The sequence below is a fragment of the Oculina patagonica genome, chromosome 6, assembly GCF_052425735.1.
Source record: "Oculina patagonica isolate OP01 chromosome 6, crgOcupat, whole genome shotgun sequence".
Classification (NCBI taxonomy): Eukaryota; Metazoa; Cnidaria; class Anthozoa; order Scleractinia; family Oculinidae; genus Oculina; species Oculina patagonica.
Genome location: NC_135763.1, coordinates 13,436,464 through 13,451,500, shown reverse-complemented (window position 1 = coordinate 13,451,500; position 15,037 = coordinate 13,436,464). Strand labels below are relative to the sequence as shown.

Genomic DNA, 15,037 nt, shown 5'->3' with positions numbered 1-15,037 from the left:
TCCTGCTGATGATTCTGTGTCGACTAAGCCGCCTCCTCCGATGCCTTCTTTTGTGAGTGAGGATTCCATTGATGACTTTCATCGCGCCCATCGCCCTAATGCTGTTGTTCTTCGTGAGTCTGATGGCTCTTTTTCCTTCATTGACCTGGGTCGTCTTACCCGTCGCTGTGTGCTAGATGACACTGCCTCGCCTGAAATGTACCGTGAATGTTTCTACCTTGATCCTGTGATGAAAGATTGTCATCCTGCCATGAGTGAGTTTCCACCTGGTCGCGACCCGCTTCCTGAGACTCGCTTATTGGATCCTAGTGTTCCTCCTGCCAGTTTTCCTGCTGTTCCTGTTGAGTCTTCTGCCAGTCCTGCTGTTGAGTCCACTGCTAGTCCTGTTGCTGAGGCCTCTGCCAGTCCTGCTGCTGAGTCCATTGCCAGTCCTGCTCCCGAGTCCTCTGCCTGTCTTGCTGTTGATCCTGTTCCCATCCATGCTGCTGATATCAACGCCCCTCTCGAGACGCTTAAAGTGATCTTTGGGAATTATGAGGTGTATCGTGAACAAGACTATAGATGTTATGTTAATCGGCCTCCTGCAGGTGCTCCTTTCCCTGGCCCTGCTGCTTCTGTTGGTACTCCTTTGTCTCCTGATGTTGTTCCGCAAAAGTTCCCTGGTCGTCCTCAGAAGCCCCGTTCTGCTTCGGGTGGTAAACCCCCGAAGCCTCGTTCTGCTTCGAGTGGTCAGCCCCCGAAACCTCGTCCCGCTTCAAGACGCTGATTTTCCTGCCGTTGTTCTGTTTTCCTGCCGTCTGCCTGTTTTCCCCTCGTGTGCTGCGGTCTCCTTTTTTGGTGTACTGCATTTGTAGTGTTGTCCTGTATGTTTGTTTTGCCCTGTGCCTCGTTGTTTCCATGTTTTGCGGTCTCCTTGATTGGAAGTACTGCCTTCCCGTCTGTTTCCGTTTAATGTCCCGTTCGTGTTCAGTTTGGTTTTGTGTTTAATTTTTGTAGGAGGCGGGGTTCGATCCCCCGGCGAAGTTGGCGACATGGTTGTCCCTCAGTTTAGGTGGACCCTCCTCTTCGGGGGAGGATGAGGCGTGTTTGGTCGGCAGGCATTGCACCGCCCGCAAGGGAGCCTGGCCGTCCGCCTTAAACATAAAAAAACTCTGGTTTTCCTTCAACACGCATAAATCTTCGCCTTTTACTAAAGATTTCCGTGGAGGAGAACAACTTAATGAGTCTATAGACTAATTTTTCGTCGCCCTGCTTTCCGGCGGGGCTCCAAATAACCGAAGAAGATATAAGTGTCGTTGAACACTTTAGGTCTAGAGTAGGGGGATGCGTCACAAGAAGAGTACCGTAGAATTCCGATTATAAGCCCTGGGCTTATACAACTTCGTAAGGGTTTTTGGGTGGGCTTATAAGCGGAGGGGCTTATATTCGGGAGGGCTTATAACCGGAAGGAAAAAAACGTTTCGAAAAGAGCCTCAGGAGTATTGATCGAAATACGTTTTTAAGTTAAAACGCACAAAAAAGCAACATTGAGCTCAGTTCAGTGCTGTCATCCGGTAGAGGGGGGCTTATATCCGGGGGGGCTTATAACCGGATGTATTTTTTTGTTTCCAGGTTGATGGGCCTATAACCGGGGGGGCTTATAAGCGGGGGGGCTTATAACCGGAATTTTACGGTATGCGCTTGGCTTGAAGTACGATGCCCTCTCCACCCGACATAGGCGTACGGGCACCTTCGGACCTTTGGGGTGGAGACCTAATTGCCCGGAAAAAAAAACATGCATTGAAAGCCGAATAAAAAGGCATTTAAAATGGACAACGAAACGTGCATTGAAATAGTTGTGTACAAACCTCAACTTGCTTGCTTGCTTTAAGAAAACGAACGTTTTTTAATTAATTTCGTGGTGTTGCCCGAAGATGTCAATGCTTTTGCCCGAATTCCAAGCATTTTGCCCGAAATATTTCGGCGTTGGGAGGGCAGCAGCCCCTCTCGCCTCCCCGCCTCGTACGCCTATGCCACCCGCGTTTGAAAACGTTCCGCCGCCTCTGCTTCAATCACTTTAAAAATGAAGATTTAATAAGGTGTGTTACAAATCGCTATCTCATAAGTGAAGGACGTTCACGCTTTTGAAGACATACATATACCTGATTGAAGAAATGTTGACCCATGAAAAGCTCAAACCATTAACGATAAGACCGAATGGGATTATGGGTAGACAGCATTATAAAAGCTTAGTAATATCCTATTTATTCATGATCAAGGCAATATATTTTTTAGAGCTATAAGAGCATGATTTGTGAACCTGTCGTATGATAATGTTCATTCTGTCACAGATGACGATTACTTTTTTCCGATTTCCCAGTAAACATTTGGGTCGCATCCTTTATCGTTTAGGCTTTTCACGGGTCAACGTTTCTTCAATCAGGTATATATACATAAACTGTCTGTCTGGGTATTTAGCTTAATAGCTAATTGGGGACACTAAAATAAATATACAAATATAAAATATAAAAATACTAATATTATATAAATAGATATACAAATATAAAATATAAAAATACTAATATTATAAAAATAGATAAATAGATATAAAATATAAAAGAACTTCTCGAAATACTCTTCGCTGTAACTTCAGACGTGATTTTCCGAATTGAAGTTCTGTCCGCCATATTTTCCCGGTATTTTGAACTCGACACCAGAACTTCTCTCTCAACGCGGCAAACTCTGGATAATCTGGTCACGAAAATTGTGCTTCTCTTCAACTTCCGGTTCAACTGAGCATGCTCACCTTTTGCCAATGAAATGTCGCTCTCAAACACTCTTTCCCAGAGTCCCTCGTTTCCGACCGCTGGTCAAGGGGAACGTGGACTCTGGGAACGAGATTGATGGTGCATACGATGAAAGATAATAAGTAGTACCGGGATATTGTGTTATAAAACAACATTCAGTGTTTCCTCGAAATTGTAGTGGAACTTTTGTAATCTGGCGAAGGCCATTTTTTAAAATAAAATCCATACTATGTAATTCTCCTAAAAGAGAATTGCAAGTTTTGAAAATCGCAAAAAAAATGAAAGGCAACCAAATCAGCTTTTTAGACATTTGAAGAAACCTGATTGTAAATGGGCTTTTGAGAGAAGGTATATCTCTACCATAGCATCACGTACATTACGTCTTAAAGCACAGATAAAAAAAGCGTCAAAATAATACCCTCGGCCTAGTTCTATCGTTGACAAGAACCGGAAATCTGTAAACTTTCATAGTTGCACATGCTATATGGTTGAACTGTAAGAAGCTCCGAATTCGACATGAGTAGCTATAGGAGAAGATGAAAGCGCTAGAAATTTGGCGGTCAAACGAGAGCGAGAGGGCGAACCGCAGGCTTACTACCCTCTGCTTGGGTGGTTTAGTCTTGGTTTCAACCCTTCACGAAATTAGTTTAAATTTAAATTTCGTCAGTAATTTCCACTGCAACCACTGAAGCCTCCTTTAAGCGGGATTTATGGCTATTTATAAGCAAAAAACAGTGGATTTAAAATATTCTCATTGTTTAAGTTTTTTCCTGTGATATAGCTAATTTCAGAGAGTGCGAGAGTATTTATATAAGTTTAAGTTTTGACCCGCTTCAGAATCTACCTTATGTGACCATATGTAACAACACAGGTGGAGAATATATCTGAACTCTCGTTTACTCTCATCCACGTTTAACCCGGGCTGTAGGCCACGTTTAAAACATTGACGCTTAATTCACGCCATCATGACACCTGCGTTTTACTGAAATAACTGCGGGAAATTGCATGAGGGTTGGCGTAATGGAAATTTTCGTTTCTATCCAGCTAGAAGTGATTTCTTCCCTTTGCCCAAAGGTTTAGGAAAAGTTTAATGAAAGCGAACAACTGCATGAGCGACACGTCTCCCTTAAAGTTTCCTCCACCCAGCCGATCTATAGTTTACGTAACTAGCTTGGGCAGTTGTTGTGCATTTCCTGGCTTAATCAATCAGTTGCAAATTTAGTGGTTTGAATTGAGTGCTGCTTCCTCGGCATTATAAATTGCTAAAATACAGCTGGGGTCCACAATACAGCAGTCAGCTAAAGGTATCAATATTATTGTTGGCGTAAACAAACTGGATCACGGGCTCTGGAGACGACATGGCAGTGAAGCAAACGAGACAACATTTTGAGTGATTATACTATTGTTTATTGTAGTTATTATACACTGAGTCCATGTGTATCGCCTGCACGGATATACTAAAAGCAGTGAACTTTATCATGGTTTACATCTTTGTCTGAAATATCTAGTTTCTGTTCAGTTTTACGTTACATTAAATCAAGACAGACTACGAAATCACTGGTCTGTTTTTTTTTTTGGAAGCCTTTTAATAGCCCCTGTAGTGACAATCTTCTCGTCACTTGGTACACACAGCGCATGTGAACTCTCTCCCGGCGACGTATGGACCGCACGGTAGTGAGCCACACCGTCCTTGCACAGGGTACAGTAACGCACCATTCTTGTTGGCCTTCGTACCGGCGACGTATTCTGCGTATTGGTCAACACAGATGAAGTCATATCCCTTGGCGTGACCGTAGTATCCAGTCATCAAGTACCCATGGTACTCCTCGGTCCAGCCAGATGGACAGTCGTTCCGTGCGGGAATCATAAGCATTGAACCACGTGACTTCGCGAAGCAAACCGCGCATGGTGCCTCATAGTCATGGACGTTCTTCTTAAATATGTCGTTATCGCTGACTTGATACTCAGTGCCATACACGTATCCCGAGTTCTGCCATCCGTTCTTGTATCTGTCATACTTTGGATTGTGTGGAAGACAAAGGTAATTTACTCCACCGCCTTGGTGAGTGAAATGCTCACCACCCATTATACCTAACGATGTCAAAAGAGGTTGGATGTTATGATTAGGAAAATGCGTTGTTTCTGTAGAAAATAAGAATTAGTTGACATTAAAAGCTAGCTAATTGAAATTCCTGTAGGTGTATTTTGCTGTTCACACCCTAGTTGGAACGTGATTTGTACTCTATAGCATAGGTATAAAAATGGTTCCTTTATGTATCTTGTTTAAACTCCCTGATGAAGTCTGACGAAACGGGTCGAAACTAAAGAAAGTTGACAAGATCTGTTGCTGTGTGCTGCTCAATGGTATTTTAAAAAAATAAAAAAAGAATAGTGGAAAACGTTCGTTTTTTATTATTATAGACTTTTAATTATTTTCGCCATGTAAATGGTTTTTTTTTTGTATTATTATTTACCTTTTATTTATCAGCAGCGTATTTAGTGCTTTGCACTAATACACTATCTTTTTTTTCTGAATAATTTGGTAGAACACCTTAATTTACTTCGATTCGTGACCAGTTTATAACGAAATATTCACCACCAATTACACCTGATATATAAAACAAAAGGCTTACTTGTTGGTATAAAAAATTGTCAATTTCAAAAACACATTAAGAAGTATTTGACGTTAGCCAATTCCTACCTTTGTAAACAAGCTGAGCACCACCAGGACATGTGGTTCGTCCCCAGCGAACATACTGCACCCCAGACTTCCCATCTTGGCCCTTTTCACCTTTGGCTCCCTGTGGTCCAGTTCTCCCAACAGCTCCACGTTCTCCTTTAGGTCCAGGAGGGCCTGGAGCCAAAACACTTTTACCAGGCTTTCCTGCCTCTCCTGCAATATAAATATAATAATATAATCTGCAATATAATAGCAATAATAATATTTAAGATTTTTATGGCGCAAATTAACATCTAAAATACTTAAACAGATTTAAGGTGTACCAAACGTATTCTAGAGTGATTATAAATAATGCGTTTGCTTTTCTTATGCGCATCCTTGTCTCCGGATAAGGACGAAAAGACTTTAGAAATCAGTGTGAAGGTAGGTGTCGGGTCATGACGGGTCATGATATGGATGTCACCACTTTTCCAGCTCTTAACTGCAAATCTTTATATGCTCTGAGTGCATGCTACTTGCTGCTGAGGGTATTTACTAGTTTTTCAACTACAGCAATAATCCTCCAGCTGAAAGATAGACACATAAAAAAAAAAATATATTTCTGACAATGTAGAGGTTTCCATTGCCAATTTGCATCCGTTATTTAGTTTAGCATGATCAACACGTATTAAATAATGTCTTTCTGGACACTCAAAGAAAACAGTACAACTACTTAGAATGCAACATTTTAAGCGTTTTCCGTTTAATGCAACGCCTGCCTGTTTTCAAATTTGGCATGTTTATCGCTGTAAAATTGTCTAGTTTGTAACTACTGTCATAATGAACACCTTTTGTTTTGAGCGTTTTTCAGTGCAACGCCCGCATGTTTTTAAATTCGGCATGTTTATTACTGTAAAACTGTCTAGTTTGTAAGTGCTGTCCTTGAATACCTTTTGACCCTTTTGGACCCATTTTTCCGGGTGGTCCAGGTGGTCCCTTCATGCCTTGCCCATTATTTTGACCTTTTCGCCCTAAAAATATATTCAAAGCAAGAATAGAAAATAAGCTCAATGAACAGCAAATATTTTAATTCCAATCACGCTCTTAAGGACGTTCGCGCCAAAATGTTCTACTCGATATATTTCTTTAATTTTTTTGCTGCGGTCAGATAATGAGTTACTTGTGTCAGATATGCAAAAAAAGTTGGGGTCACCGACTTCGTTTCAGAGAGAAAGCGTGTGGAAAACGCACGTAATTCAGCATGGTTTACAGGGTTTATAGTTAAAAATCGAAGATGAGTAAACAGAGGCTAACGATCTTAGTCACATTTTGTAGAAGTGCGTCTGTTGCGTAAATAACTTCTAGTTTTGCCATCTTTTTTGTAAAACTAAACCCTGGAAAACGCATTTGAAACTGTCGTACGGCAAAAAGGAAATTTCAAAAAGCGGAATTCAAACCGTCAGTGTGACAAAAAAATCAAACTTCCACTCGATAGAGTTTTTTCATTTTCTCGCAAAACGTGGATATTAATTAATAAAAGTGATTCGTTAAGAAAAAAGTAGGGGTCACCAACCATTTAAGAGAGCAAATTGCAAGGGAAGAAATTTTACTCAGCGCGCGCGCTCAAAGAATGACGCGGCATGGCGTTGCGACATGAATTACGTACGCAGTAGGGATGCGCATAAACAATTAGCGCGAACGTCCTTAAAAAACAAAATGCCAATTATCATTCCTCGTTCACCCCTTGCATATTTTATTTGCTGCTTTTATAGTTAGTTTCATTTTTGGTACTGATATCATAGTGCATTTCTTGCTCACTAAGTGCACAGTGCACTTATAAACCTCAACCTTAAATTGCCCTAAATCAATAATTTATCTATTTCCTGAGATCAGCTTGAGATTCTTCTCGTTGTGGGGAACAAAATACCATTGTCCTGACTGTTCACATGAACATTTCAGTACTCAAAATCAAAAGGCAGTTTTCTTTGTATTTTCAATGTGTACCATATACATACCTAAAATATAGGCCAAGAACCACGAATCGCCTGATTTAGGTTTGAGCAAGGCCTCCAGTCTATAGATTCAGTAGATAAATGATAAAAGCTGGTGATTTTGTAATCAACAACTGAAGAAATACGTCTATGACAGGAACTTGGTACATGTACACATACTACAGTAATTACAGTAATTACCTCTTTTAATTAACAGTAACTGTAAACTCTATGGCGGTTATAGACACTGTTAATGTATAACCAGCTACACACACAAAAAAGGGGAGACAGCGAAACTAAATCTTGCACAGACTTAACTTATCTGCGAAACTTTAGAAGAAATGAATAAAAATAAATTGAGTTACAAGAAAGTTTATTTAAACATACTCTTTTTAACATCGTTTTAACGGTTTTCTCGCAAGTAACCCCATGCACGAGTGAACATCACAACCTGGGCTTTTTTAACAAGAATATGTTATTTTGCAAAACAATTCCTAACCTCTTTTCTAGTTCTTGAAGTCGTTTAGCTGTAAAGTTTGCACTTCTCAGACTGTTGGCATGCCTGTGAGAATAGGATATAGCTGTTAATGTAAGAATGTTTCAGAATTTTTCATGGTTAAAATGGTGAATGATAGCGGTCCACTGAATGAATGAAATCCAGTTTACTCTTTGGACGAAAATATTCTTCTAATAAACAATAAAGTTTCATCTACATTAAAAAAATGTTACTCATGTTCTCATTTTTTCTCTTTTTTGGTCTTTCTTGTGCGAAATTTACAGTCTTCGAGCAAGAAGTCTCTATCATGATAAAAAAAAAGGTTTGTAACTGCCCTTAAAAATATTTTCATGACAAAAACCGATCGCCCTAACAACAACAAGTATTTATTAATTTCATTCAACGACGCTTCATTCTATTTCAGTTGAACTGAGTAAAAGGTGTAGAAGTTTAAATAAATACCAGATACGTATCAAAAGTATATATTAAATTGAACTTACTTTTCCTCCAATGCTTGCAGTCGTTTAAGAATGTCCGGCGTGTTGGGTGTTGCATTATTTTTAACAGATCTTTTTTCTCGCAGTGGCTCGGGATGTTTTGCAGCAACCTGATCTTCTCGTCGCAAACCATCAAGGGTTTCGTCCATGGCATTGATGCAATGGAAGGCAAAGGACATCGCAAACACAGCCGCGAAAAGCAGGCCGACGCGAGAGTCGGATATTAATTTCATAGCGAAATGAATATAGGCTTTAAATCGTTTGGTCAATTCGTAACTTTCGCAGGAAGAAATAAACCTTCTCTTCACCTTATGGAAGCTGTAATGAAAAGTAAGGATTAAGCACTGACTAATCGGCGAGAATTTTCGCGTTTGCTACCTTCATTACAATTACAATAAAAAAATAAACTGTCATAAATATTTAGATACATATAATTTAAGGGGGGCTTACGCTTATTTATTTGCTGTTGTTTTCATTAGAAATAAGCTGAGGTTTATCTGATTTTTCACAAATAAGCTGAAGCAAGCTGTAGTCGAGTCAGGTACGATTGAAAAATCGATCGGTAATATTTATGAAGTACAATTGGAGACTTGGGAAAAGAATAGTCACGCCACTTTTCAAAACTGTTTTGACCTCAATTGTAAACATTGTCTAATAATAATCAAACATTGGCCTCTCGTAATTAACATGTAGTGCGTGCGTGGCAATATTTCGTATCACATCACTGTGTATTACCATGGAAGGCAAACTTTCGATGGCGGCAGACATTATCCCGTTCCGTCAATCAGTGAGCTCTTAGGCCCGGTTCAGACGCCGTACCAACCCAAATTAACAAAAGTACGCCTCTTGATTCAGACGCCGTACTTTTTGGCCGTTCCGAGGCCGTTCCTAATACAGTTCCAATAAACCAGTTAAAGTTGTCAAAATACATTATAATAATTTATGAATTAGGATCGGCACATGAAAAGTACGGCGTCTGAATCAAAGCCGTTCCAAAGGCGTTCCACAGGCGAAATTCTCGGCTAAGCCAGGCGGGAAGAACGCGTTAGCCGTTCCAAATTAAAGGAGCCGTTCTATTTTGATTCAGACACCGATCTTTTCATGTACTTAATTCAAGGAATTAGGTTCGGCTCATGAAAAAATCGGCGTCTGAACTAGGCCTTAGTCGATTCTGTCAGAGTACAAGCTCAGTGAAATTTGCGATTTTACCGTCTTTTTGAAACTAAAACTTATTTGATTTTGAATCCAATGGCGATGTACAGAATGATAATGATGATGAGTGCTATTAATATGATGGGGATAAAGCAAAACAAGTAATACGCGATGACAAGACCTATGATCGCAAAATTAAAAGTACAAACGAGATATCTAGTGCGAACTTCAATTAGACTGCCCATGATAAATAGAGGCGCGGTGAAGATTATTGCAAAAGTCCACACCACAGCAATTATGCGACGGGCAATCTGAGGTGTGATCATTCTTTTTAATGGATAAAACACCAGAAAATATCGATCCAAAGCAATGAAAAATAAACTTCCAGTGGAAACCAATATAGACATTTGACCAGCGAAGAAGAAAAGGCTGCAAAACACCTCGCCTGCTACTCCATTGATGAGCCATCGGTGGTCATACGCGGTGAGGATCATGTTTTGGGGAATCATGTACGCAACAAGAAACATATCGGCACAAGCCATGTTGACGATGAAATAATTACTTGGCGTTCGCATTCGTTGGTTAGTGTTCTTGTATACGACGGCAATCAGCAAAGAGTTGCCGAGCAAACAGGCCAGAAAGATGAAGAGATAGGCTGCAATTTTTGCTCCTTTTGATACATCGTTGTCTTCGAACCACAAGGCGGGAGCGTTTGTAGCACTGCGGTTCTCTGCGAATTCAAGAACTGTCCTGTTCGAAGGAAAAGACATTCTGAACTGAATGTTCTAGATTAAAAACTGCTTTGAAAAGTCAGTGACGTGTATTACCCGAATTACGCTTTCACTTGGCTTCAATTCCGACGAATTATGAGGATTTTTAGGGCGTGTAGAAATCAAACCGCTTTTCAAAAATGAAGGAGTTTTTAAACTCAAAACACTCTGGAATATCTTCTCGAAATACTCTTCGCTGTAACTTCAGACGTGATTTTCTCTCTTTTTGTATGTAATCACCTGTTTTTCTCCAAGAGATCATTAAAATGCATCTTTATTTGAATGGAAACTACCCACTTATCCGCTTTGTTTCACACGGTCATATTTACTCAAACCCTTTTATCCGCCAGGTATGTTGTTGATTTTAACCGACGTTAAAAACGCAAATAAGAACACGACTTTTGCGGATCACTCATTTGTTATATTAATATTGTATGAGTCATTTATTTGTCAAAATGCTCCCTTGCTATAGGTTCGTTAGTAGCTTTTTTCGGAAATAGCTTTACCTTGCTTGAAATGGTTTAATCATGGCTTCTTTCTTAATTTCCGTCCAAATTTTATTTGATGACATCGTTTTATTTGCATAGAGCTTTTCCTGAATATGTATGTCGGCTATTAAAATTGGCAAGGGAAACAAACCGATTTTCGAGGGCACCAAATAAAATTTGTATAAACCCGAGTAAATTTTTGACCAAGCGAGATTTTGTTTTATTTGAGAATCACGAAAGTCGTTACCCAACAACAGACATTCTATTAATTTCCAAAATACATCAGAATATGCTGTCGGATTATTAAAGTTTGCATTTCCAATAAAATTTGCAGTAAATCGCTCTGCCAGTCTGATCAGCTCAAAAGCCTCGAGCCTTCGTGCCTCAAAGCACAGTTAGACAGAAGAAGCAATTTATATAGATAACTTCAATTAAATTTCCGGGCTTTTTTAACATATCGTTGTTTTCACGTGTTGCGATAAAAAATATTTCGTGCCGAGTTCGACGCTGTTTTTAATGATATCAAAAAGTAATCTTTGAGATTATTGTATATTTCATGTAAATCCTCACCATTCGGACATTGTACTATATCTGATTAATAGCCTATAACAAGCAATTTGTTTATTAGAAAAAGCAGATGATTATCAAACGACTTTACCTCACGATGGTTTTGCCTTTTAAAGGAGCTACGTCCCAGACAAAAAAAATGACAATTTTTTTAAAAAAATTTGTTGTTCATAATCCGTCTTACTCTTCGTCAGTCGAAACCATCCTTGTTTATTTTCAGTTTTTTATTACTCCGTTGGTGTTTATCTAGCTTAGGAAAACTACTGTTTTTAGGGGTTTTTTAAATGCCAAATAACTTCTCTCTTGATCTCTCTGTAAACCGATTGTTCTGTAGGCTAGATTTCGATCAAAAAATTCATCATGAATATTTCATGTAAAACAGAGCTCACACAATGTGACTCCAATTTCGCGCAGTGATTGGATAATTGTTTGTTTTGATCTGCGGATCAAAACATTTCCAATGGAAATTTCCAATGGAGGAGAAGGCAAGGGCTCCCTCGCTTCCTCGCCTTAGTCCCCTCGCCATTTTTGCCACTCGCCCTTTAACGTGCTTATCCCGTTTATCGCCCTCTCCCAACCTCGTTCCCAGGGATTTTTCCTTGGTAATTTGGAACGGGCGAGAATTTCCCGCCCGATAGTAAAATTTCTGCGTCGTCCAAATGATAGATAGCTTTAAAACTCGGCAATCGACTTCGCAACTTTTCCCGCTTGTGTAAAGAAGTCGTTTTACAAATTCGTATCAGGAGCCATGTTTGTATAAGTTGTTGTTCTTTAATTTGTTAGGAGCCCCGCCGAAAGGCAGGGCGACGAAAAATTAGTCTATAGACTCATTCAGCTGTTCTCCTCCACGGAAATCTTTAGTAAAAGGCGAAAGATTTATGCGTGTTGAAGGATAACCAGAGTTAATGAAAGACGGCCAAGATCAGCGGGATGTTGAACTTGGTGCGACAAAACATGTGGGACAAAAAAATTTTGAAGTTTATAAGCTATTCAAATACGCATGCGCATTGGTACGCATATGCTTCGTGATAGAACATGCACGATCAGTGACATTCTCGTTCCCAGAGCCTCCGTTTCTTTTGGTCACGTGGTCGGCGAAACGAAGGGCTCTGGTAACACTGACTACCGGATGTCGTAAAATCCACGACATCCGGTAGCGCATGCCTACTGCATAAATGTTCGTCTGCGTCTGCTCAGTAAAAGAAAGGGGAAGGCTGGGGCTGACTAACACGAGAAGAAAACGAATTTTGAAAGAATACGAGATTTGAGTTTGGTGTTCGAAAGAGCTGTACAGCAATCCTTGCTACAACTGTCGGAGGACATCAAGAAACAAGAAATGGAACAGGAAGCCGCCCTGCCTGCTGTAGTCGTTAAGTAGAACGACTGTCCTTGTGTTTTGCCCGCTGGTTTTGGCAATTCAAGTCGTTGATAACTTATATTTACACAATTCGATTCGTTTGGAACACATTGAATTGCATGGCTGATAGATGTGTTCTTGTTGTGTCGTCTCTACACGCAATATTATCTGAAGGCAAAGTTAGAATCCAGAGGAATTGGAGTTATAGTCGCGCTGTTATAGTGTTTAAACATGGAGTCGAGGATATCATCAGCCGATAACATTCCGACGGTTTATGATACTGCCATGCGGAGGTATTGCAGAAAATTCAGAACTAAAAAAGCCGCTGATCGACGAGGTATCATTCTATTAAGCAGCGGTAAGAAATATCACATTGAATTTCAAAATCTTCATGTAATTCATGAACTTCATTAAGTGTGTATATCTTGTATAAGCTAAGTTGATGGTGCAAATGTTTGCAATATTTTTAATGCAATAAAAAGTACAACCGAGTAACACCTTACAAGAGATGTACTTGTCATTCGTTCATAAACAAAGGTCTGCTTCGTGAATACGTTATTCCAACAAACTCCCAGTGTTATTCGGTCTTTTTCCGGTATTATTTTCAAACTTGCCCGCTACATCTTCAATTGTTTCGATGACCGGAAGTATAACTAAAATTGCGTAGAAGCGTTTCGTTTTTTACCTAATTACGCATGCAGTTTTTATCAGCCAATCAAAAAAATCATATTTTTTACCGTTACCAGGGCCACTACGTCATGTCATTTAAAAAAAATACGCGTGGCCCTGGGGAAGAGGATGGATCAGTGATGATATGCTTTGCTACAGAGCCTCGGGCTCGTATGGTTGACCGAGTGGGTCTGGAGCGGACTCAAATGGATTGGAAAACTGTTTCTCCCTGGCAACTACGTAACTGATGCTTTTGTCAAGTTTTAATTATTGGTTTCTGGACAGTAAGAGAATTACCTATTTGAAGTCTAGATAGGGCAATTCGCGGTAATAAAAACAGAATAGGAAGTCTAGTTATATAGAAGTTTTCTACAACCTGTAATATTCTAGATTTTTTTTACTTGATAGTTAATTTTGGACAGTGGCGTGACAGTGAAAACCACCTATTAAAGTTCTGTGAAGAAAACAAATTTTACAAGGTTATTGAAAACCAGTGGTTTTTGCTTGTGATTTCCTTATTAAAGTTGTTGGTATTTTTATCTGTTGTCTGGTCGTGTTTTAAAGATACAAACATCAAGGTAAAAGTTAATTTACCCGTGTTTGCCTCGTGCTTTCCACTTCTTTTATATTGGGCGGGGTTGGTGCGATTGGCAGGAACAGTACGAATTGCTTTTTACGACATCCATTTCACATTTTTTTCTGTAAAAAAAAACCCACAAATTTTACAAGGTTATTGAAAACCTGTGCTTTTGCTTGTGATACGTTTGCGCGCTAGACGATTTAAAACGCAACATTTTGTTGCGAAAAGATGCTCAGGGTCTTTAATTAGTTTTCAATTCAAAATCCTTTAACATTGTTGAACGTCATCTCGTTTCCAGATCTCTTGTGGCTTCGTCCTTGGGAACGAGATTATGTTGAACGAAGTTTTAAACGTTGCGTTAACTTTTTCGACTCGTTATCGCCGCAACAAAGTTGCGTTAAAAGTCGTTTTGTGTTACATGGAATAAAAATCGCCGTGAAAAATCGTTCAAGTGTAGCCCGTCACATAAAAGTTGGAGTGTATGCAATACGCATGCGCACATAAAGGGCTCACTGAGAGATTATTTGTCCCACGTGTCTTGTTACAACGCCGTATAACACCCGCTGATCACGCTCGGACTTTGTCAACTCTGGTTTTCCTTCAACACGCATAAATCTTTCGCCTTTTACTAAAGATTTCCGTGGAGGAGAACAACTGAATGAGTCTATAGACTAATTTTTCGTCGCCCTGCTTTCCGGCGGGGCCCCAAATAACCGAAGAAGATATAAGTGTCGTTGAACACTTAAGGTCTAGAGTAGGGGGATGTGCCACAGGAGGAGTATGTGCTTGGCTTGGAGTACGATGTCCCCCCCCCCCACCCGCGTTTGAAAACGTCCCGCCTCCTTTGCTTCAATCACTTCAGAAATGAAGATTTAATAGGATGTGTTACAAACCGCTTTCTCAGATGTGAAGGACGTTCAGGCTTTTGAAGAACTTCTCGAAAAACTCTTCGATGTTTCTTCAGACGTGATTTTCACTCTTTTCGCATGAAATGACCTGTTTTTTCCAAGAGATCATTAAACATG

The 15,037-nt window shown here is 39.9% G+C and overlaps 2 protein-coding genes and 3 non-coding genes across 6 annotated transcripts; 2 read left to right on the top strand and 3 right to left on the bottom strand.

Annotated features, from left to right (window-relative positions):
• The first annotated feature begins 1,146 nt into the window (after positions 1–1,146).
• Positions 1,147–1,266, top strand: LOC144659033 (U5 spliceosomal RNA). Its single transcript, XR_013571844.1, has one exon. It is a non-coding gene; the product is annotated as a U5 spliceosomal RNA (small nuclear RNA).
• A 2,927-nt stretch (positions 1,267–4,193) lies between these two features.
• On the bottom strand, positions 4,194–8,815 carry LOC144656532 (uncharacterized). 2 transcript variants are annotated; one of them, XM_078516755.1, is made up of 6 exons: positions 8,433–8,815; positions 7,936–7,998; positions 7,461–7,519; positions 6,396–6,476; positions 5,488–5,679; positions 4,194–4,877 (listed from the first exon to the last, which is right to left on the bottom strand). In XM_078516755.1, the coding sequence occupies exons 1-6, from the start codon at positions 8,660–8,662 to the stop codon at positions 4,402–4,404; spliced, it is 1,101 nt and encodes a 366-aa protein (XP_078372881.1). In that variant the 5' UTR covers positions 8,663–8,815; the 3' UTR covers positions 4,194–4,401. The 2 variants fall into 2 exon arrangements, with proteins under 2 accessions (XP_078372881.1, XP_078372882.1); XM_078516756.1 differs by having other exon boundaries at positions 6,414–6,476.
• Positions 8,816–9,658: 843 nt separating this feature from the next.
• On the bottom strand, positions 9,659–10,558 carry LOC144658980 (neuropeptide SIFamide receptor-like). The gene has a single exon (XM_078519503.1). The coding sequence runs from the start codon at positions 10,349–10,351 to the stop codon at positions 9,659–9,661; it is 693 nt and encodes a 230-aa protein (XP_078375629.1). The 5' UTR covers positions 10,352–10,558.
• A 1,632-nt stretch (positions 10,559–12,190) lies between these two features.
• On the bottom strand, positions 12,191–12,311 carry LOC144659032 (U5 spliceosomal RNA). Its single transcript, XR_013571843.1, has one exon. It is a non-coding gene; the product is annotated as a U5 spliceosomal RNA (small nuclear RNA).
• Positions 12,312–14,596: 2,285 nt separating this feature from the next.
• On the top strand, positions 14,597–14,717 carry LOC144659029 (U5 spliceosomal RNA). The gene has a single exon (XR_013571840.1). It is a non-coding gene; the product is annotated as a U5 spliceosomal RNA (small nuclear RNA).
• The last annotated feature ends 320 nt before the right edge of the window (positions 14,718–15,037 follow it).